Source organism: Pungitius pungitius, chromosome 20 (assembly GCF_949316345.1).
Source record: "Pungitius pungitius chromosome 20, fPunPun2.1, whole genome shotgun sequence".
NCBI lineage: Eukaryota > Metazoa > Chordata > Actinopteri > Perciformes > Gasterosteidae > Pungitius > Pungitius pungitius.
The window spans coordinates 1,890,994-1,914,807 of record NC_084919.1 but is presented as its reverse complement, the minus strand read 5'-3'; the positions used below and the strand labels follow the sequence as shown (position 1 = coordinate 1,914,807).

The 23,814-nt window shown below is 52.2% G+C and overlaps 1 protein-coding gene across 1 annotated transcript; it reads left to right on the top strand.

The window, feature by feature from the left end:
* The first annotated feature begins 2,830 nt into the window (after positions 1–2,830).
* Positions 2,831–23,378, top strand: phip (pleckstrin homology domain interacting protein). Its single transcript, XM_037448913.2, has 40 exons — positions 2,831–3,113; positions 3,284–3,342; positions 3,452–3,481; positions 3,647–3,706; positions 5,850–6,000; positions 6,114–6,212; positions 6,350–6,510; positions 8,634–8,855; positions 9,050–9,150; positions 9,401–9,471; positions 9,745–9,845; positions 9,945–9,985; positions 10,520–10,618; positions 10,837–10,993; positions 11,096–11,230; positions 12,081–12,209; positions 12,326–12,551; positions 12,628–12,768; positions 12,847–13,030; positions 13,158–13,260; positions 13,345–13,479; positions 13,694–13,791; positions 13,886–14,093; positions 14,439–14,546; positions 14,634–14,741; positions 15,369–15,493; positions 15,909–15,991; positions 16,093–16,204; positions 16,827–16,888; positions 17,005–17,160; positions 17,451–17,571; positions 17,679–17,804; positions 17,955–18,030; positions 18,119–18,178; positions 18,290–18,445; positions 18,550–18,702; positions 18,802–19,022; positions 19,113–19,333; positions 19,416–19,568; positions 19,654–23,378. Exons 1-40 carry the CDS (start codon positions 3,074–3,076, stop codon positions 20,406–20,408), a joined length of 5,547 nt encoding a protein of 1,848 aa, XP_037304810.2. The 5' UTR covers positions 2,831–3,073; the 3' UTR covers positions 20,409–23,378.
* The last annotated feature ends 436 nt before the right edge of the window (positions 23,379–23,814 follow it).

Sequence of the window (23,814 nt, the reverse complement as noted above, 5' to 3'; positions counted from 1 at the left end):
CGTCCATCATCTCGGCCGAAGGGGTCCGTGAACTGTGGGAGGTCTCCAGACCAGCTCTCCTCGTGTGAAGGATCATCATCGTCTGTGTTTGACTCCCCACCCCCCCCCCCCCCCCCCCCCCTCACACTTATGTTTTTATTTCCCTCCCCTCCTGACAGCCTTGTCCTGCAGTGACATAGCAATAATGAGTGGTGCTTCTGTTCTAGACGCCTCTATCAGCTTGGACCCTCTGGGCTTCTCTGGAGTTTCATCTTGTTGAAGAATATTTCAAAATAAAAAAAAAAGTTGATGTCACGTGATTGGTTTTTTTTGTGGTGTTTTTTTTCAAATCAGTCGCTTCTCTCATTTATGTATAAAACTATTGCAGGATTATAAATAACGTGCGTTGTTCTTTTGTTGACACCTGGGTGACCTCGGGTAGCCTGTGGGGTGTGTTCAGCTGGTCGGGGGGGATCCTTTTCACTTTGTTCATGTTTAGAATGAGTTTTTTTAACCAACACAAAGCCGGCGCTGTGTGTCCTGTATATCTGTGTGTGTGTGTGTGTGTGTGACTGGTCGCCTGGGGGGCTCGTTGCAGTGTTAAATACAACTGCTGTGTCAGGAAGTGAAAGGTCAGCATTTGTCGACAGCGGCTACGGTCACCTCATTTAGTGACAGGCTTTCGCTCCCTGACAGACGATGTGGACGAGTTTCCTTATTTTCTCTTGTCTGAACACCACAGATTCTGGGGAGGCCAATTTTAAAAATGTACCCGTAGCAGCCTTGGTTCGACAACACGTTGAATACGTACACATTTCATTTTGACAGGTTTGTTTTTCCAAATGGAAAATCCACCAGACGATCTGACCTTTTGACCCAAACCAGAGAATCCAGAGAGTGAAGCTGCACGGGAACAGAAAATGTGTGGGGCTCAGCCAACAAACACACCTGATAGTCAACTGAGACTGAGAGTTAAAGAAGTGGTGCAACCCATTATGCCCCCCCACCCACCCACCCCACACACCCCCCCTGCACTACTTCCTGCTGCAGAATGAGGTTGCCTCCTTGTGGCCACGTCAGCAACGGCACCTCTTCGGGGTTTCAGGGCGACGGCGTGACCCACAAGCGTGTTTCACGGGTCCATCTTGGGCCGGGGGGAAGGGGGGGGGGGTCATGGAGGTGGGGGTCTGCGTGAACAGTCGGTAATCAAGCACGGCCTTATTATCATTGGGCCTTGGAGTTTACCGCTGTGTGGCTCAGCCTGCCACCGCAGCGGACCCATCCGTGGTGATGTAAACAAATGCATCACGCAGTGAGTTTCCCGCAGCTGTGGTCGCAAAAATAAAGCCCAGAGTTCTCTTGAGTCTGAGGCCGAGACAAGACCGAGTAAAAGCTACAAAAACTGGACCAAAACGAGTCCTGATACAAAGACACAAAGTGCTACAGCACTGCTATCTATTCGCAAATGCTCAATATTGATTTAATCATTCACCTTTTGTCAAGAAACTCTGTTATTTTATTTAAATAGAGTAAAGAGGTATGACAGACACTTTTTAACCCCCGAAAAGAACACTGTGAGCCAATAACAGCGGCTGTTTGTGGCTCATTTTCTCCACTCCCGGGACTCTCTGCGGGGGAATTTAAGTCAGACAATCTCTCTGTAAATAGGAAAGTGGTGGCTTTTCAAGCGCGTTGGATCAAACAAAACACATTCAATGGTGAAGTACGAGGGATTCATTATTTAGGTAATTACACAACAGAAGCACGGTTCACACAGGGGTTATTATGCAGCGAGGGAAAGAAATAATAACCCAGTATTCGTGGAAATGTCTCTGACTGGATTGTATGCTGGATCGGCCTTACGGAGGAATGGTTTGTTTTGCATTTGATGGTCTGAAGTGGTCTGAAGTCTTTTTCAGGCAGAACGTGGCGATGCCAGAGAGCGGCTGGTGGAGAGTGTGTGTCTGCCTCCATCAATGCCTCACCGAGAATGAACGCAAGGGTGCAAAGTTCAAAAGGTCAGCGACAAAATTGTGCCTCCACGGGGAACCGCTACCAATACACGCATGTAATTAATATTTGAAATACACCGCTTACATGAACGTTAGCGTGTTATTTGACGTGGGACACGAGCGGTGTTCTCTCACAACTTTCTAGGGAGCCGTGTGATGCATTTCTTTCCGTGTTTCTTCCTTGTATTCGCATCAATGTCTCATTGCCATTGAAGTCTGTGTAATTCCTCAGGTTTCATTAATTAAGCTGCATCCCCCTTCTTCTTCTTCTTCTTCTTCTTCTTCTTCAACCCTTCCCCCATTTTGCTGCCTGCCAGTATTAGGAAGAGAAATGGACGACTTCCCCACCGAGCGGCTCTGAACGCAGCCGGTGTGGGTGTGTTAGCCAGACATCTGGTTACACAACAGCGACAGAGCCCGTCCGACAGATAACACAGCACAATGAGGACAGTTAAAGGTGTGTTATTTAATCAAAAGTCTCGCTAAAAACGGTTGGACCGGCCGTAAATCCCCTTCAAACACGGCAGCCATGTTCTACATCCGCAAGCTTGCGAATACGTTGCAGAAAATAGGACGGGAACTGCGTTGCGAACCCTCCGCTACAAATTCTCATCTGTGAGACGTATATGCCTGTAATTACTAAAACGTGAGAAACGTCGGTGTAGCCACGAAGGTAACGGCCATTCTGCAGCAATGTGTCCTCCTCTACAGCAGGCTGCCATTTCTACCTCTCCTCTACATGCGTGAGACGCAGCACCCCGCTCGTATTCCTCCGCGGAAGGGCTTGCGCTTTTGAAGTAAAGAGAGGGGGGGGAGAGGGTCATACAAACAAGCGACAGAATTCCTCGGCGCGGGAGGGAGGTGGGGTATTTCAACCGCTGTTTTCTTTTGCTAAATAAACACGGTTTATTTATTTAAAAAAAACAAAAAAACGTCGCACTAGTTCTCCGCTCGGCGGACGGATACCCAGACGCAGCCGGGACTCCGTGCGCGCGGAGCTGAATGGAGGCAGCCTCTTCCTGGTGGATAAACAGTGACAGCTACAGGGCAGCCTCTCAGAGCCCCCAAAAAACACCGCCGACATGGCTTCAGACAGTACACTCATCGCGCAGTTGACTTCTGGTGAGTAACGAAAAAAAAGAAAGAGGGGGGGAGATACGAACAAATGTGCCACGGGTTGTTTTAATAACCTCCCCCGCCACCCTCCTCCACCCTTTCCTCGCTCAGTTTCCTTCGGTGCCCTCTTCTAACGCAGCTCCCGTCCTCTTCTCTCCCCCCTCCGACCGCACCAGAGCTCTACTTCCTAATAGCCCGGTTCCTAGAAGCCGGACCGTGTCAGAAAGCAGCCCAGGTGGGTCTTCTTGTTTTTTTTTTGAGGGGGGTGGTGGAGGGGGGGGATAATGCACAATGCGTCCGGGATGGTCACGGGGTGTAATTTTCTATTTTTATCCGGATTTCAGACCCTGATAAGGGAGGTGGAGGAGAAGGAGGTAAGCGCGCCACAGAGATGCTTCCTCGCTGTACTTTGTAACGTTTTTCTCCTCCTTTTGACTGTTAAATATCGCTACATTTATGACTCGGTCTCAGGCGGCTCTTTTATTTTCTGTTCTTCCTCCCCCCCCCCAACCCACCACCACCACCACCACCCATCTCAGCTGCTGCCCATACGCCTGGACTGGACCGGGCAGGAGCACCCCGGGACCTACGAGGATCTGGTGAGGGAGCCGTGTGACTGAGGGAAAAGTTTTTACACGGCCAAATCAAAAATTGAATTTCCCGCAATTTTTAAATCAGGTGGCAAAGAAACAAAACAAAAAACAAGACTTTGCAGGTTTTCAAGTTGGGGATCTTTTTTTTTGTTGGGTGAGGGGGGGGGGGCACCGATGGCTTTAGGGTCCCTGTGTGGTGCGAGAGAGTTTGGTGCCATGCATGTCAGAAAAGGGTTTTAATAGTTGTTGGAGAGGGGGGTCGGGGGGGGGGGGGGTGATACGTCATGAGTGTTGTGGTGTAGGAGCGCCAGGATCCGGGGGAGGGACTCCTTGCGCCACGAGCCAGAGATGGAGGCGCTCGAGACCTGCGAGAACCATAATTTGTGTTGAAAACACGCATGGGGGGGTATTTAGGTTTGGAGGAGAATATAAACAGTGTATTCATCAAAGCTTTTAGAGGCACATTTGAAGGGGGGGGGGGATCTAGGAGAGTAGTTTTTGTAACTTGGGATGGGGGGGGGGGGGGGGGGGTTGGTGCAGGGAGCTGTGATATAAAGCAGATGAGATCAGATTGTGTGGAGACGAGAGGTAACGTTGATGTTTTACAATCGACGCAGTAATTGTCATGTAAACAGAAGGGGGAGGGGGTGGGGGGGGGTACGCATGGGGGCGTGGAGAGAATCTATCATCGCGTACATATTTATTTCCCATTTTGCCTGTGTGTCGAACGTGCGACCCCCCCCCCCTCCCTCTCCCACTCCATCCACTATTTTATTATCGTTTTGCATATATAAATAATTACCTAATGGGGCCTATTTTATTCCGCGCGCAGCCCCGGTTTGCGGGTCCGTCCGCACGCACGGACACACGGGACGAGGTCGCGTGATGTGCACATTCAACCGGACGTGTATATTTATTTATTTTGGTACATTTTAAGAAATGATTAACGGCGTCCCTCAGCCTGCCTGCGTTGTGTTTTTTTTTCTCTCTCTCTCTTCATGCTCCCCCCCCCCCTCCTTCCAGCCGCCCAGCCTCCTTTTCGACTGTTCTGCATAATTTCCTCTATTTAGGAGAAGAAAAAAAGATGACTGCGGATAGGTTTTAATTATTTGACCGAATAGAAAGCGGCTGTGTGGAGGGGGGGGAGGGGGGGGGTCGGTGGAGGTTGATGTCTGTTGGAACACGAAGGAAAGAGAGAGAGAGGAGGGGGGGGTCAACAACGCGACGATTTACCGTAGACTTCAATGACATTAGAGTTATTAATATTAATTTTGATAATTAGGGAGAATTAATTAGATGTTTAATTATTACAATTTTCCATTTTGAATTGATCAGGAAAACCGTCTCACAAATATGATGCCTGTTATTTATCATTTTAACAGTTTTAAAATCCTTAAAATATATTTTTTTACATAATTTATATTTTGTCCTTAAATGTTGAGTGTATTAAGCAGTCCTCTTTTTTAACTATACAAGCTATATATTTAGAAGAGAATAACAGGATTGACGTTTTATTGATTTCTATTTAAGGTTGTATTGATATGTGAGAATCTGCAGTCATGGGGGGGCCACGTGCTTTCTAGGGGGAGTGTGCGATGAAATAAAGATTATTTTACTATTCATTTTAAACAACTGCCTTTAAGATCATTTTCTAAAACAATCCTGCATGTCACTCGTTTATATCGCTCATCCTTTTCGGTGTGTCACCCCCCCGGAGACACACTGTGTTTATAACAACGCCCCCCCCCCCCCCCCCCCCCTCCCCCCCGGCTGTTTGAACCTTGAGCCTACTGAACTGGATCTGAACTGTATGGAGATAAACATTTATTTTGACTTGCGTTCAATTAAAAAAGATAATACTTTTATTGATTATGACCCCATTATCATTACTCTGTTTATTTATATCAAAAGTTCATTAGTTGTCTTACTAATTATTCCAATTTTCATGTTACAGTTTTCTTTTTTTATATAATCAGACCTGCTGCCAATATTTTTCTGTATGATTAGATTTTGATGTCTTCAAGAAAATGTACAGATGATAGAATTAAGTGTGTGTGTGTGTTTTTCCTCGTCCCGTGTGTCCGTCCCGTGTGTGTGTGTGTTTTTCCTCGTCCCGTGTGTCCGTCCCGTGTGTGTGTGTGTTTTTCAGGTGAAGCTGTACCGCCACATCCGTCCAGACCACCTGCTGCAGGTCTGCTCCAGAGTTTGTCCCCTGCTGGAGACCGATGTCCCCGCCAGCGTCCCTGGACTCAACAGCCTGTTGGGGGCGGGCCGGCAGAACCTCCTCCGCACCAGCAAGAGTGCGTACCACCCCCCCCCCCCCCCCCTCCCTCCCCTTATCCCCTCACGGCGCGCACACAACCCGTGTGGCGTCCTCCCTAGTGCGTCTTCATCTGTGCCCGTCTCTCTCCAGGCTGCAAGCATGTGGTGTGGAAGGGCTCGGCGCTCGCCGCGCTGCACTGCGGGCGCCCCCCGGAGCCGCCGGTCATCTACGGGAGCCCCCCCAGCATCGGTGAGGACTCGCACTCAGCGCTATCCCGTGCACGGGTCAAATGTTGCGTACCACGCCGCGTCGCCCCCGCCCGTCCTCACCGCTCCGTCCCTGCCTCTTTTTTCCCTCTCTTCTTCTTCTTCTTCTTCTTCTTCCAGTCGAGACGAACTTCGGCCGCCGGCTGAACGGCTCGTACCGCCTCCGGCAGCTGGTGCCCACCGTGGTGTACCTGCACATGAAGATGCACAAGAGGATCCTGGGACACCTGTCCTCCGTGTACTGCGTCACCTTCGACCGGACGGGCCGGCGCATCTTCACGGTGAGGTTTTAAGCCCCCCCCCCCCCCCCCCCCCCCCCCTCCTCCCTCCCCCTCGAGGTGCCTCCAGCGTTCACTGCAGGGTGTGTGGTCGTTCCAAAGCGGCCTCGTGGTCGAGGGTGCGTGTTCCCATGTTGTTGTTGTTGTTGTGGTGGGGAGATAATTATTGTTTACCTTCCTGCGTGTTGACTTTTTACCGACTGACTCACGCTTGTAGCAGAGACTCTCACGCCTTTATCACACAGGGTGGACGAGGAATTCCCCCCTCCCCCCTCCCCTTTTCCCAGTCTCTTGAGAGGAGGCCGTTGACCTTTGCCCTCTGAATGCCCCTTTGTGTACACGTGCTGCGTTGGCTTCCCTTTCTCCGCGCCGCCGGTCGCCACGGAGACGGAAAGATGGGTCTCTGTTGGTCTGATGTCGCCGTCCTCGCGCTGCTGTACACCATTTTCAGCTTTCACTTCTTAATAAATCTCTAAAAATGGCTGGCTGCTGAGTAGAGGGAGGGGGGGAGGAGGGGTGTGTGTGAGGGGGAGGGGGGGTAAGACTCCCCCGCCTCTTTTTTTCTTTTCTGTTATCCTGTTATCTCGTCCCACAGTTTTCACTCTCCCTTCTCTCTCGCTCCTTCTTTTTCTCCCTCATCCTGTGCCGCCCGTCCTTTGTTCTTTTCTCCCCATCCCTCTCTCCTGCCCCCCCCCAACCCCCCCCCCCCCTCCCAACATTGCCATTTCTCATCATAACGGGGGGAATATTTCCTCTGAGGCGCTGGCTAAGTGCCAGAATTAAAATTCGTTCTTGGTCTCTCTCACTTTCTACTCTCTCTCTCTCTCTCGTTCGCCCGCTGTCTCCTTTCATCACAAGATCATTTTTATTTATATATTTTTGTATCTCTTGTGGTTTTGTTTGTTTGTATCCCCCCCCCCCCCCCCCACCAACTCCTTCGCAGCGGGAGACGGACGGACGGACTAGTCTTGTTCACCCTGATAGCTCGCTGGGGGTCACTCTGGGATCGGCTGGGTTGCGCGTCGCATTGATTCGTGAAACACGGCTGCGCAAACTGCGCGGCCGCGATTACAAGCTGCGGACGGATTGGACTTTGCTGCTCGTCGCCGTGACGACGGCCGGCGGGGAACTTGAGCGTCGGGGCTGCGGCTTCATGCGGCTCCATGCGGCTCCATGCGGCTCCATGCGGCCGCTCGTCTGCTGCACATTCCTGCTCCTCGCTGCCAAAGCTGCGATTCGTCCTTGAGCTTTTCTTTCCCCCCCCCCCGAACCACCGAGGGAACGCTCGCTGTTTTCATCAGTGCACACAAAGCAACGGCATCATGTCAGACGACGGAGAGACTGATTATGATTTATTCAAAAAAGGGGAGGGGAGGGGGGGGGGGTGATGTTTTTCATCTCACATTTCCTCCAAAATCTACAGAGTGGCATGTCGTGTAAAATGCTTTCCAGACTCCAGTCTCACAGGAAGCGTCGGCATGACTTCCCAACTTGACAATTAGGCGAGGAATATGCTGACGCCCCATTTTGTAAATGTACTTACACCCCGAAGCTTCCATCTCCTCGTTGCCCTTTGGCCCCCAGGTCACTCGAGGAATTCCTACTTCCAAAATGTTTTTGAGGGATCGGTGGATCGTGGCTCCTCGCAGACTGTGTCCAAGTCCTGATTTCAGTCCGGACTGAAGGACTGTAAAGCAGCTGCCACCATGTTTCTTTTAGGCTTCACTCAATGGATTATTCATTATTATACTTTTTTTTAAGCCTTACTTTTGTGCTTCTTTCTTAGCCTGGAAAGGTTTTAATGATATACTCATAATGAATGTTCTCTCACAACGGTTCAGTTCTCCTGCCTCTCACAGCGACGTGATCACGTTCTGATCCGTCTTGTCCTCCTTCGCATCCCGCAAGTCGACCCCCAAACCGGGACCCCGCGATGGTGGATTAACAGAAACCGGGACATGGCTTCATCAGTAACAGAAGCTAGTTCACCCAATGGGAAGCGTCACTAGTAGCGTCTGTGTATCGATTGGACCTTCACAGGTTCATTCATCTCCTCACGAAGGCCCCTCACAAAATCTTGACAGCAGCGTCTGCCTTGTTCTCCCCCCCCCCCCCCCCCCCCCCAGGGCTCAGACGACTGCCTGGTGAAGATCTGGGGGACGGACGACGGGCGCCTGCTCGCCACGCTGCGCGGACACGCCGCCGAGATATCCGACATGACCGTGAGCTACGAGAACACCATGATCGCCGCCGGCTCCTGCGACAAGACCATCCGGGTGTGGTGCCTGCAGACCTGCGCCCCCCTGGCCGTCCTGGAGGGGCACGCGGCCTCCATCACCTCGCTGCAGGTGGGGGGGGGGGGGCTTTTATATGAGGCAGCGGGTTGAGTGGGAAACATTCCGATCAAACTACAGTGTTACAAAGCTACGCGTTGCATATTTTCATCAGACGGAGGTCAGAATGTTCTTGAAATGTTCCCCTTTTGTTCACTACTTTTTTTTTTACACTCCTCCGTGACCTCTTACCTGGTCGCTCTTTGCAGTTCTCGCCCCTCTGCTGCGGCTCGAAGCGCTACCTGTCCTCCACCGGGGCGGACGGCACCATCTGCTTCTGGCAGTGGGACGCGCGCACGCTCAAGTTCTGGTGAGGAACACAGACGCCGCGGGGCTCACGCCTTCGCTCTGACACTGATTCTGTGTTTTCACAGGCTGCTTGCTGGGTTTTGTTTACCGAGGGGTGTTTTCTTGAGAACATTCTTATGCGACGTTGAGGATTTAGGGTTTCGTTGGTTTTTACGTGTTCTTTCAATGGCCACGCCCGCCTGTGAAACCTGTTAAACGTTATCATTAAACGAGACACGTGTGTGTGTGTGTGTGTGTGTGTGTGTGTCCAGTCAGAGGCCCAGTAAATTCACAGAGCGCTCCAGACCCGGTGTCCAGATGATCTGCTCCTCCTTCAGCGCCGGTGAGCTCGTCTTCACTTTCACACAAAGATGAACTTTGCGGCATTTCTCTACTCTGTGTACATTTACATTACTTGTCATTTAACTGACGCTTTTATCCAAAGCGACTTACATTACATTTTAACCCATACGTTATACATTATGGGTTAAAACGATGGGTTAGAGCAATTAGGGGTTTGGTGTCTTGCTCAGAGATATTTCGACATGGCACATGATTCATGTTTAGATGGTTCATGTTTACGTGTGTGTGTGTGTGTGTGTGTGTGTGTGTCCAGGCGGTATGTTCCTGGCCACAGGAAGCACGGATCACATCATCAGGGTGTACTACTTTGGGTCCGGCCAACCGGAGAAGATCTCTGAACTCGAGTCCCACACGGTGAGTCCGCACGCTGCTCTTTTATTGCTTTGTCGTTGTTGTTTGTTGTGTTTCTCGTGGGCTTGGTTTTGACTCTCCTCTTGCATTTTTCTCACCTAGGACAAAGTTGACAGCATCCAGTTCTCCCATTGCAGTGACAGGTAGGCCTGTGTGTGTGTGTGTGTGCTACATACAAGTGAAGTTAATTTTGTGTGCGCAGCGCTGTTTGTTTGTACGTAAGGTCTGAGTATTGTGATGCCACTTGGTTGTGTCAGCAGACCTTTTACTTACTCTCTGATACTTGCTCTAAAACACACACACACACACAGGGACACACACACAGACACACAGATCATGCAGTCACAGAGTGTGGAAGTGTGCGTGTCTATGTGGAGTTTGCAGAAAAACAAGCTCAGCTGTAATTCCCCTGGGTTGCTGTAATCTTAGCAGTGAGGGAGGTAGACTGTCTATGCAAGAAGGAAGGGTGGAGGAGATGGGACACACACACACACACACACACACACACACGCAATTAGCTTATCAAGCTGTGCAGAGAGACAAAAGAGTCCATTGTAGTGCAGAGAGCTGAAATAGAACCAATTGTTATATTTACAGATGAACTGCTCATAAACACGTGTTGACAAACCTGTTTCTGTGTGTGTGTGCGTTTGTGTCTGTGTGTGTGTGTGTTGTAGGTTCGTAAGCGGCAGCAGGGATGGTACAGCGCGCATCTGGCAGCTGCAGCCTCAGGGCTGGAGGAGCATTCTGCTGGACATGCAGACCAAACTACCCGGGTATGTGCTCCACAGAGCTCAGTCTTGTGTTGAGATGATGTCGATCTAAATTTGACAAAAATCCATCGTGTTGGCCACGAAATCCGAGACCTATTGTGTGTGTGTGTGTGTGTGTGGAGACGACACCGTGTGAGTCGTATCACCTGAACCAGCGCACGAAACGACGCGGTTACACACAACATTCAACAAAAGCCGACCTTGATCTCCCGCTCTCTCAGGAAGTACAACCCCCCTCCGCTGGAGGACAAGGTCACCAAGCTGAAGGTCACCATGGTAGCGTGGGACCGCCACGACGGCACGGTGATCACTGCGGCCAACAACCTGACGCTGAAGGTGTGGAACTCCACCACCGGCGGCCTGGTGCACGTCCTGATGGTGCGTGAGGAAACACTTTCTATCTATTACTGACTAAGGGAGTGTAATGATTTGTTATAATCACTTTACGCTGATGTTTTTATTTCATCTTGCTGACGACAGGGCCACGAGGACGAGGTGTTTGTCCTGGAGCCACACCCCTTTGACCCCAGGATCCTGTTCTCGGCGGGGCACGACGGCAACTGCATCGTGTGGGACCTGCACAGAGGAGTCAAGATCCGCTCCTATTTCAACATGGTGAGCCCCGTTGGCCCCGTTGGGCCCATTTGGGCCTTTTCACTCGCTCATTTCACGGGCTCCAGTGGGACCGCCGCCAGAGAGGCAGCCCTCCCACTCGCTGCTCTCTCACTATCTATTCGCTCCTTTTTGCCATTTGACGTGCCTGCAATGTGGCGGTTTTGACGCACGTTGTATTTCCCGCTGGTGTCTCCATGGTTACCGGCGGAGCGGCGTTGATCGCATTCTCAGAAACGGGCGAGTCACCCGGCCTCGGGGTGTTGTTTGATAACACGGAGCGAGTGGTGGTGCCGGATGCCTCGATGTTGTTGTTTTAAGAGGACGAAGGAAACCGCTCGGTTACGTGTCTTTTAAACAATGAATTTGTTGAGGAGGAAGCATGTGTTTACTTTTCTGTTTGATGTCCACATTAAGTGTTGAAACCGGTTCAAGCTGGTTTCACGTGTGACCTGTAACCGTGTCGTGACGCGTCCTGCGCGCTGCGTCGCGCTCTGCTCATTCTTGCTTTGCCGGATCCTCTTTTCGACGCCGTTTCATCGGCGATGCTCCTACGGCGGCCCTTCTCTCACTTTTTAACGGCCCAATTCAACAGCCTTTCAGGGCCAGCCGACCTCGAGCTGGCATAGATCAAACACACCTTTTGTGGAAGATAACTGAAATTCATGGCGTTAACCTTGTGATCGATGGACAAAGGAAGACCCCCCGGAAGCGCTAAAGGAAGCAGGCTGCTAATCAGCTGACATGTTGTAGCTCAGGACTTGTACTTTCCTTGTAGTGTGTCTTATGCCTGTGATTTACAGTGTGCACTTATCTCTTTCCCCGCCCCCGCCCCCCACCTCTGTGGGAACAGATCGAGGGCCAAGGCCACGGGGCGCTGTTTGACTGTAAGTGCAGTCCAGACGGGCAGCATTTCGCCGCCACCGACTCCCACGGACACCTGCTCATCTTCGGCTTCGGCTCCAGCAGCAAATATGACAAGGTGACGGCATCTTTAAAAAAAATATATATATATTCACATATTCACACACAGACCTGTCAACCCCCCCCCCCCCCCCCCCTTCTGCCATCACTGACGGACGTACTTTGTCGCTCCAGATAGCGGACCAGATGTTCTTCCACACCGACTACCGGCCGCTGATCCGAGACGCCAACAACTACGTGCTGGACGAGCAGACCCAGCAGGCGCCGCACCTGATGCCCCCCCCCTTCCTGGTGGACGTGGACGGGAACCCCCACCCGCCCAGATACCAGCGGCTGGTGCCCGGCAGGGAGGGCTGCAGGGACGAGCAGCTCATCCCGCAGATGGGGGTCACTTCCTCAGGCATGACATGTTCCAGTTATGATGTAGTCGTGACTTTACTGGATTCAAGCTTTTTAAAATGCGACGTGTCTCTCAGGCCTAAACCAGGTGGTGAGCGAGCAGGCGGTGGACGGCTCCAGTCCCCTGGACACGATGATTCAGAGGCTGCAGCAGGAGCAGGACCAACGACGGGGAACCAACGACCCTTCTGCTCCTGCAAACGCCAGGTCCAACAGAGGTAAGGCCTCGACGGCAGGTCCCCTACCGCCGAGCTGTGGGCGACGTTACCAACCTACCTCCCCCCCCCTCCCATCAGGATCCGTGGGTTCCCCCACCGAGGTGCACTCTCCGCCCAACGTGGGCCTGCGGCGCAGCGGGCAGATCGAGGGGGTCCGCCAGATGCACAGCAACGCCCCGCTGAGCCAGATGGCCACGGAGGGGGACCTGGTGGCCTGGAGCCGCAGGGTGCTGGTCCCCGAGCTGGAGGACGCCTCCGTCAGGTAACGCAGAGAGAGAGAGGGGGGGGGGGGGAGGGGGGGGGGAAGCTTTCTGGTTACCGGGGGAGACGGGCATTAACGCAGGACGGACTGTGTGTGTGTGTGTGTGTGTGTGTGTGTATGTGTGTAGGAGACAGATCACCTGGCGCGAGGCTAAAGGGGAGGAGGAGATCAATATTTATCAGTCAGAGAGGAGGCGACGTACCATCCACTCCCTCCCCAAGGAGAGCAGGGTGAGTGAACGAACACTTTCTGGTTTCTCGAAAGCCTCCGACGCCTCAGCGTGACTTTGTTTTAACGAGAGACTTGACATCCAGGGTCACCCGACGCCCGAGGCGGTCGACGAAGGGAGGCGGAGCCAGGGTAACCACGGCTACCACACGCGAGCCGCCATGGAGGAGACGAGCCGCCAGAGCGCCGAGGCCGCCGACGACGAAGAGGAAACCTCCGAGGTGGACACGAGTCTGGAATGTGTTGTGGGACTTTGTCTCATCTCAGAGATCCCTGTTGGGGTTTTAAAATCTTTGTCAAAATCCAATGACTGGTGACCTTGGTAAACTTGAGGGGGGGGAAAAAAAGGGTAAAAGGGGAGGAGCTATTCCCCACCACCACTGATTCGCTGCGTTTCTACATGGTGCTAACCATGAAACGACGTGTGTTCCCCAGGGGGAGGCGGAGGTGCGGCAAATCAACGGTCATTCCTCGGAGGAGGAGAAGGAGGAGGGGCCAAAGGAGGCCTGGCCGGATGACCACAGTAGTTCGAGGTAAGACGGGCAAAAACAACAACAACAACAACAACGAGCAAAGAGAAACACGAGCGGACGCTAGACCCTCTCCCCCCCCGTCTCCCCCGCGCAGCGACTACTCCAGCGACTACTCCGACTGGACGGCGGACGCCGGCATCAACCTCGAGCCGCCCAAGAAGAGTGTGAGGGTGAAGAAGAAGAGCAGCGGCTCGGAGGAAGACGGGGAGAAGAAGAGGGACGGGAAGAAGGAGAGGAAGAAGGACAAGGCGGACAAAGACGAGGCGTTACCAAAGAAGAAGCAGCCAAAGGAGAAGAGGAAGGTTTGTCTTTAGTTATATAAAATTAAATATATATAATTATATTTAATTATTTTCTCCTCCTCGTGGCCTCAGGCGGGATGCTACTGTGGTTTGAAGTTATTACCAGTTATTATCAGCCATTTAATATCCAGATTAAACTGGAGCTTTACTCTACTAAAGCAATCATTTTTTACAGTAGTTTATTTTAATAAGATGTTCAGACAAAACGAGGCTTCCAATGTACATGAGTGCATTGTTTTTTTTAAAATGTATTTTAAAGAAGATAATAAATGCAACATAGTACACAACCTCCATCACATGAAAGGTGTGTCGGTGAATATTTCTCTCCTGCTCCATCCTTCACAGGCAGAGTTCCAGGAGCAAGGGATGACTCTGGAGGAGTGGCTTCCTGCCGCCTGGATCACAGACACCGTCCCCCGCAGGTGTCCTTACATTCCACAGATGGGAGACGAGGTACCCCCCCCCCCCCCCCCCTCCATGGGCGACACTCTCGTCAGAAATACACTTAATGAAGATATTAAAGTGTGTGTGTGTGTGCAGCTCTACTACTTCAGACAGGGCCATGAAGCCTACGTGGAGATGGCCAAACAGAAGAAGATTTACAGCATCAATCCCAAGAAGCAGCCCTGGCACAAGATGGAGCTCCGGGTGAGACAAAGCCGCCTTTAGGACGCTCCTCAGATCCCCCCCCCCCCCCCCCCCGAGGAATGAATAACCACGCATCAATTCTCAATCAATCATTTCTCTTTTAATGGTGTTTGCTAGGGAGGGGTAACGAGATCGGAGCGGTAGGGCTCACAAAGTGTCGCGTCGTGTGAATACAGGTCCAAGGATTACGATGATGTCATCTTTCACTGTTGAATTCAACACACACACACATACAGACGCCACCTTTCTGGTTTCACTTTCACACGTGAACTTAAATCCCATTTTCCTCCTGTATGAATGTCTGCCGATTTCATTCTCAGTGTATGAAACATAAAGACAAACACAACACACTTCCACGCTACAAAGTAACAGCTTATGGGGGATACATTGCCTTGAATGCACCTTGCATCGTTGTATTCACGTATCGCTCAGGGCGCGTGTCTTTTGTACTTTTTGCGATCTGAACAAACACCTGAGCGAAAGCCTCTGGGGTTTCCCTTCAGCCGCCCGGAGGAACTTGACTGCAGCTCTCTCAGCCTTCTCACTGGAGAGGGAATCTATTAATAGAGCCCACCGAGGTGACTTTTCCCTCTCACGCGTGTCCTCGTGCGTTTTGCGCCGTCTCAGGAGCAGGAGCTGATGAAGATCGTTGGCATCAAGTACGAGGTGGGCTTGCCCACGCTGTGCTGCCTGAAGCTTTCCTTCCTGGACCCCGACACCGGCAAGCTGACCGGAGGATCCTTCTCCATGAAGTAAGCGCTTCACGCCGCCTCCCACATGCGCACCTATTAAGATGAAATAAGATGCATTTTTGAGTGAAAACAACACCAACACTCCACGAATGATTGACTGTGGAAACAGGGGCTCTTAGTTAAATGTTCCTCCCCTGAATTATTTTAATTACATGTTTCAATGAACGCCATGAAGCGATAAAAAGGGCCCAAAAGAGCCTTTTGGTTCTTCTTCTAAGACGGAAGGTAACATTTCTGTTCCAAATGAAATCTCATTCTGACAAAAGACCGGCCTAAAGGAATTAAAACATCATCCTGGCAGGCATTATGAAGTAAGGAATGTTGCCCCTCCAGCTGCGACGTGTTGTATGCACTTTTAAACAGATTAAGCGTCGCTGTCTCGCTAACGTGTGCTCGTTCCCGTCTCCTCCTGCAGGTACCACGACATGCCCGACGTCATCGACTTCCTGGTCCTGCGCCAGCAGTTCGACAACGCCAGAAAGAGGCAGTGGAGCATAGGTCAGAGAGCTCTTTCCTGCTGCTGCAGAGGGCCCTCTGTCAAGTGTGAAGCTCTGATGTGTGTGACCGTGATGTGTGTGTGTGTGTGTGTGTGTGTGTAGGTGACCGGTTCCGGTCGGTCATCGATGACGCCTGGTGGTTTGGGACCATCGAGAGCCAGGAGCCCTTCCAGCCGCAGTATCCCGACAGCCTGTTCCAGTGCTACAACGTCTGGTACGCGATCTCGCTTCCACGCCATGAAGCCACTGCGCTTGCTTTAGTGATGGTGGTCCAATGAGTTCTTGATCGCATCTCAATACGTCTGCGTGACCTCGTGCAGCAAGCCGTGCTCTGCAGTGTGACGTGTGTGTGAAACGGAACACAAACAACACCGAAATGATTCATAATCGAGGATGTTAATGAAGATTTCAACACTGATTTACCACATTACATCGTGATACTTGTCCCATGCGTCTTTTTGGGATATTCTGAGGGAATTACTTCCCCGAGCTTTGCTCTCTGGTCCCTTTCAGTGAATCCCGCGATCTGAACTTTCCAACCGGACCTTTGTTAAAAAGGTTTGCGTGTTTACAGGATTTTGTCTCCAAATAGCAGCCTGCGCTAACGCCTCCTCTCACAGCAGCTCTTTAGCTGCTCAGACACCTCGAGGCTCAGGAGAAACCTGACGAAAGCGCAGCGCGGACCACGGTTTAAATCTGACATTTAGAAAGCCAGCCCTTTTTGTTTTGGCGTCGCTCGGCTCTCGTCGACTGGGGCGACGTTAATAAGCATGTTGTCCCTTTTTTAAATCAAATCCAAAGAGGCTCATCCTCTAAACCTTGTTTCCCATTTTCAGCTGGGATAATGGAGACACGGAGAAGATGAGCCCCTGGGACATGGAGCCCATCCCTGACGACGGTAGGCCCCTCTGGATGCACGCCGCAGGCCGCGTCTCAACCGATTCAAACGCCGTCGTCCCAACATTTGCTAACATTCCTGATGTCGTTTTGTATTTTTATTTTTTTTCCTTGCAGCCACGTTCCCCGACGAGTTGGGCACGAGCGTCCCGCTGGTGGAGGAGGAGCAGAAGGAGCTGCTGTACGTCCCGCTGGACGGGGAGTGGGGCTGCCGCACGCGCTCAGACGAGTGCGAGCGCATCATCAAGGCCATCGACCAGCTGTGCACACTCGGTACGGCGTCATCTGTCGGAGGGAGGAAAAAAAAAACGCAGGGGGTGGGAGGGCGAAGCGGCGAGGACGCATTTCTCCTCGCTACCCGAGTCAGCGCTGAGTGGAAGGAGCGAGCCGCTTACGCTCCAATTCCCCTTAAGTGACGTAATGTCACGTGGGCGAACAGTGTTTCGCTGCAGCCCGGGGAGGGGGGGGGGGGGGAGGAGGAAGCTGGCCCGGGGGCTCCCTCTAGCGGCGGTCTGGGTGAACAACAGTGAAATAACCCTCGCCTCTGTTAATCCACCCATCAGATGTGGCGGCGCCGTTCGCCTTTCCAGTGGACCTCCAGGCTTACCCCACCTACTGCACGGTGGTGGCCTACGTCACTGACCTCAGCACCATCCGCGAGAGGCTGGTGAACCGCTTCTACAGGTACGCCCCCGCCCCCCCCCCCCCAGCTCAAAGAGAGACAGAGTCTGTGTGTGTGTGTGCGACCAGGCCTCAGTAAACACTGGACTCGTGGGCCTTTTGTTTCGCAGGCGCCTGTCCTCTCTGATGTGGGAGCTTCGCTACCTGGAGCACAACGCCCAAGCGTTCAACGAGCCGGGAGCCTTCATCGTCACCACCGCCAAGTTTGTGTCTGACCTCATGCTGCAGTTCATCAAGTGAGTCCCGGGCGCCCGCGTGTCGCCGTGCGGCACGAATTAAAAGGGAGAGAGAGTGTGTGTTCAGCAAAATGTCAAAGCGACACCACGATAAAGTTATCAATAACTTCATTTCCATTTTAAATTTCTCCTTCCTTTTTTCTCTCCTAGGGACCAAAACATGACGGACCTCATGCCGCTCTATAAGACCATGAAGAAGGCCACCTTCTCTGACTCTGAAGATGAGGTGCGTTTGCATATTTCTCTCTTTACTGCCTGAAGTTCTTTTACATGACTTTTTTTAGTATAACGTACCCTTTTGCTCTCTCGTGGAGGACGAGGAGGAGGACGACGAAGACACTAACACCCCCGGAACGTCCACGCGAAACCACAAGGTAGGAGACGCCCCCCCCCCCCCCCTCGAGCATCAGACGCGTCTCGGGCTGTGAGACCCGAGGACGTGACGCGACGGCGCGACTTTGTTTTTTTTTTTTTTTTTGCCACAGGGGCGGCGACCCGCGCGGCGCCGGCAGCTGCGGACCCGCCCCCCGTCGTACGACCCTCATGCCTGGCGGGGGCGCTGCAAGGATCTGCTGGACCTCATCTTCCAGTGCGAAGACTCGGAGCCCTTCAGAGAGCCCGTGGACCTACAGGAATACCCGGTGAGCTGACCTCATCCGAGACTCGGGTCACTCCCCCCCCCGTCTTCTGAAAGCTGTACCTGACGTAGCCCGAACCTCCCTGTGCCCCCCCCACCCCCTCTCAGGACTACCTGCAGATAGTCGACTCGCCGATGGACTTCGGCACCGTCCTCAAGGCGCTCGAGGACGGGAAGTACCAGTCTCCCATCCCGCTGTGCAGGGACGTCCGACTCATCTTCAGCAACTCCAAAGCTTACACGCCCAGTAAGAAGTCCCGGGTGAGATACACACACACACACACACACACTCTGTAAAACCACGGTGCATTGAGTTCACGGACCTCCCCTAACCCCCTAATCCCCCCCCCCCCCCTTTAGATCTACAGCATGAGTCTGCGGCTCTCCGCCCTGTTCGAGGAGCACGTGGGCTCCATCCTGTCCGACTACAAGGCCATCCACGGCCTGACGGAGAAGCTGACCCGGCAGGGGACGGACAGGCAGGCGCGCCACGCCGCCGCCGCCGACAGGCAGACGCGGCACGCCATGAAGAGGAGGAGGAGGAGGAGCAGCGAATCCCCCGCGAGCAGCACCGCCTCCAGGTAAGAGACCGTTTTATCCGGGGCTCGTATTCTTTGTGTTAGGTGTGTGACCTTTTGGAATTCCCTCCACCTCTTTTTTTTTTTTTTCAGTCCAGAGAGAAAGAGGCGCGTCTCCTCCCGGGTGAGCGGGAAAAGGGAGGCATCGCCGGCGCCGCCCTCCCGGACCTCCTCCCTGAGGCAGAGCGTTCCGGTCAAAACGCCCCCTCAGCTGCTCAACGGAAAGGCCGACGCGCCGACCGCCGGCCGCACGCGCAGCGCCGCCCGCCACTCCACCCACTCGCCGTCCTCCTCCTCGCACCAGGCCCCGGCGGGTGAGATTTGTTGTTGTTGTTTTTTTTTATTTGAGCGTAATGCGGCGTGTGGAGCGTTAACGCCTCCGTGCGTCATCTTCAGAGTCCACTCGCTCCCTGAGGGCTCACAACGCCGTGGCGGCCTCATCGACGCCGGGCCCCGAGAAGGCGACGCCCTCTCCCGCCGCCGCAGAGGGCAGCGGCGGCGGCGGAAGCACCCGGAGGAAACTCCGGACCCCCGTGCGACTCACACCAGGTACGCATTCTGAGATGCATGTTTAAATGTCACCCGCCTGCTTTCATATATGTATTCTTACTTTTCTTTTGTCCTCCCCCTTCAGGCTCGCCTGCCAGCCCCCCCTCTCAGAGCACAGTGCACCTGAATGGCCACGGTAGTCACCTGACCCTGGGAGTGGGGAGGAGGGGCCGTAGATCCAGGGCGGAGCTGCCGGTGAGTCCTCCAGAGGCCGCGACCCCGGGGAGCCCGTCCAGACCGCGAGGCCGCCCCGCCGGCAAGAAGAGAGGCAGGAAGAGCAACCAGGAGCGGGAGGAGGCAAGGAGAGGGAGCGCCACCCGCAGGAGCTCCACCCCCGACGAAGAGCTCGACCAATCGACGGGCGACGAGGGCGGGACTTCGTCTGCGCAGGAAACGTCCGTGCAGTCGGACTCTGGCGCGGCGTCGACGCCTCGGCGCCGCGGGCGGCCCCGAGCGGTTAGGGCCATCGAAGCCCCGCCTCCCGCCGAGTCGCCCGAGCCCTCGCCGCCGCCGCTGAGGAGGAGGAGCAGCAGGAGAGCTGCCGAGGAGGTCACGCCCCCTCCGCCGACCGCTCCCGGGCGATCCAATCGGAGGGAGTCTGCGGAGGAGGAGGAAGAGGAGGAGGAGGATGAGGATGGGGAGGAGGCAGGAGACGAGGCGGGGGGGTCGATGCGCACGCGTAACCAGGGGCGACGGTCCGCCTGGTACGTGGAGGAGGACTCCGAGGAGGAGCAGAGGCAGCTGCTGTTCGAGGACTCGTCGATCACGTTCGGCACCTCGTCCAAGGGACGCGTCCGTAAGCTGACGGAAAAGGCCAAAGCCAACCTGATAGGCTGGTAACCAAGGCAACGGGACAGACGCGAGGAGGAGGACGACGACGACGGAGAAGCAGTCCGGATGAGGTTTCTCTTCTCCCTTACGTGTTGGAAGTAGTGTGGGGGGGGGGGGCGGCGCCCATCTGCGCGCTGCTCTTCAGAGCCGCTGGCGACGGAGAGATGCTCGAAGGCTACCCCCTCCCTCCCTCTCGGTCCGGCAGTCGCTACGGCAACGACGCACGCTCAACCGTCCCACCTCCTCCGGCCCTATTGGTCCATGTTGGACCCCCCGCCCATCCAGCCACCCGCCCCCCTCCCCCGGGAATTCACGGACTCCTTTGCTGGTGGTGCCGTGATTCCCTGCTGTGTGAGACCACTCCCCCCCCCCCCACCGTCACCACCACCACCACCCGCCCCCGACGCTGACGGAGCAAAAAGAGCAGAAAGCAGTCGAAGTGTTTGGTGAACTTGGCGAGGAGAGCTGGATGTGTCTTATCTCCCTTGGCCGGGGCGGTCTGTGCCCCCCCGCGCCCACCCCCTCCACCCCCCCCACACACACCTCTTCATGATCCCGCTCTTTTTTTATAGAACCCACCTCCACTCGGCTCGCCTCCAATTTTCTAAGATTTGTACGTGATGATCGGCTCTCTGTTTATGGAAGTCTAAAATACCAAATGGTGTACCTCTGTCGGTACGGTAGATCTGTAGGTTTTGTTTACTGTGCGGGGGCGTGTGTGTGTGTGGGCGTGCGTGTGTGTGGGCGTGTGTGTGTGCGTGCGTGCGCTCTTTTTGCATGTTCATTGGAAGGAAAAAGCATCTCTTTGTTCTGATTTCGAAGCTTGTCATTACTGTGAGGAGAGAACGGCTCATTTACGTCTCGATGGATCGTAGTTCGATGCGTCCTCAACATTAGCAATACCTTGTGCCTTTATGTGTGTGTGTGTGTGAGTGTGTGTGTGTGTGTGTGTGTGTGTGTGTGTGTGTGTGTGAGTGTGTCACTCACTTTCAGCGTGCAAACAGTGGCATACAGTTTGATCGTTGTGAAGACTCTCAAAGAAATGTATTTATAGCGTTTAAAAAAAGAAAAAAAGTGTTTACTGTTGTTGTAAAACCATTATTCATGTTGATATATTATCCTATAACCAACCTGTCGTCGGTTTATACACGCCGTGGAGCTTTGAGATACACAGGTCTGCTCCCTCGGTTAGTGCATCTTACATTTGTTAACTATGAAAATGGACTTTTAAAATGTTGATGTGTATCTATGGTGACCACACACACACACACACACGTATAAGCGCACACATCCAGACACATTTCCGTCTCGCATGTTCAAGCACTTTGTGGAGCCTGGGGGAAAAGGGGGCGGAGCCAGATCAAACTGGATGGGGTGTCTCATATTCATCTTTCTCATTGTGTGCCTTGGCTTCTCCGGCATATTTAATCCTTGGTTTCTATTTCTGGGGCCTTTTTAATCTTGTTTTTGGACCAGCTGCTTGTGCTGATCTCTGGCTTCAGAGAACTGGACTTTTACGCCTTTTTTTTTATAACCAAGACGAGACTGAAACATTCACAATCTGACTCTCCCTGTAATGGTTTATGAGGGGCGGCTGCAGTTTAAAGGTATAACATGCAACATTTTCCTCAAATACGAAGGATCGACTCAATCAGAAAGCATCACTCATGACGCCTGACCTTTTAAATGAGACATATTATACCTTTATATGTGTATCTGACCCCCTGCTGGTGTTGCTTCTTTCTTATCACATACTATTGAACATATACATATATCATGTGTTTTATTGTTGCGTTTCCTTATGTCAATACCAAATTCTGTCTGTGGGCACTGAAGATGTAGAACATGGCTTTTGAATGTGTTTGTTTTTCGTCTCCTGTGTGTGTGTGTGTGTGTGTGTGTGTGTGTGTGTGTGTGTGTGTGCGTGCGTGTGCGCGTGTGTGTGCTCTCCCTCGTGTGACGGACAGGTCGGGCTTTTGGCGACCACGTGGTTTTAAACTGCGTCGCGGGAGACGATTAATACTTTTCTTTTTTTTCTTCACTCGACCGGGCCGACGGAAGCCGGGCTTTTGCCTCACAGAAACATCTGTTTATATTGTGTATATGAAGAGTTTTATTCCAGATTAACATAACACACTGACGCCGTCCTCCCCCACGAATGACTGCTGGCATGAGAATAAATGCTGTGGTTGGGCTTTGTGTTAAAGATTAAGGAAGCTAAGGATGTATTTTATGGGCTGACAAACTCTTTGTGGGCACATAACGGATTGTTTTTTGTTTTTTTTTTGCCTGATAAATAATCATGAATCCATCTGCACAGATTATCACAACGTTTTAAACTCGGCCTTCTGAAACCCGACAAATGAGCTCAAACAATGTTTACCAGAAAACCGGTAAAGTTCCAAAACGGTTTGGATGTTCACATTTTGAATTATTAATAAACATTGCGGACGTTTATACCTTTTTATTCAGCAAATCCTCCGGGTAGAAGAGCAACCTCGTTTCAAAAGGGGCCTTAAATGTTTATCAGCGTGAACTGGTGTGTCGCTATGGGGGGGGGTCACGGGGTCATAACTGGGGTGCAGCTTTATTGAGAAGTTCAGATCAGCCCTCTCTGCGCTTCACGTACACACACATTTAGCTTGGGTCCATGCGTATGTATGAGTGGTGCCGTTTGGAGGTTAAAGGTCACTGTGCGTGTGTGTGTGAGAGTGCGTGCGTGTGTGTGTGTGTGTGAGAGAGTGTGAGAAAGAGAGTGAGAGCCGTCAGGAAGCTTTTTGGGGCGTTTTGAGGACGAGGGAGGGGCGCGTGTTTCACGTGAATCGAAGAGGTCTTTGTTAGTTTGGATACTTTTTATAAATAAAGGAATTATTGCAAAACAGAAGCATAAAGCTAGAATGTATGTGTAGAGGAGTTCTGCTGTCCTGTTAGTTCATACCGATATTTTAAGTAAATAAACAGTTGTGTTTCCATAACCACTTTTCTTGTCTGTTTGAATTCCTCATGTTGGTGTAGTTCTTATTTCCTCCTCCCAAAAAGACCCAGATACAGTGATTATAACCCTGACTCATCACAGCAGCACATTTCAAATAAAGTACAGTAAAGTTTTTCAAAAAAGCAATTAAATAGTACGTGGTGATATTTATTTATAGGAGACTATGTTGGCCAAATTAATTATTATTAATATAAATCCCAGCTATAAAAAAAAACGATATGTAATTAGTATAGGATACTTTATTACAATTAGCCATGAAGTCACAGTATGTTAAAAAAAAGGATGTAAAAAAAAAAAGTCTGTAGTTTGTTGAAAATCAAAATAACAATAAGTCTAAAAATAAGTCATCATATAGTATCTAAAAAAATGCATATAAAAGTTTATAATATATTCTGAAATAAATCTGAAAAAGTCACAATA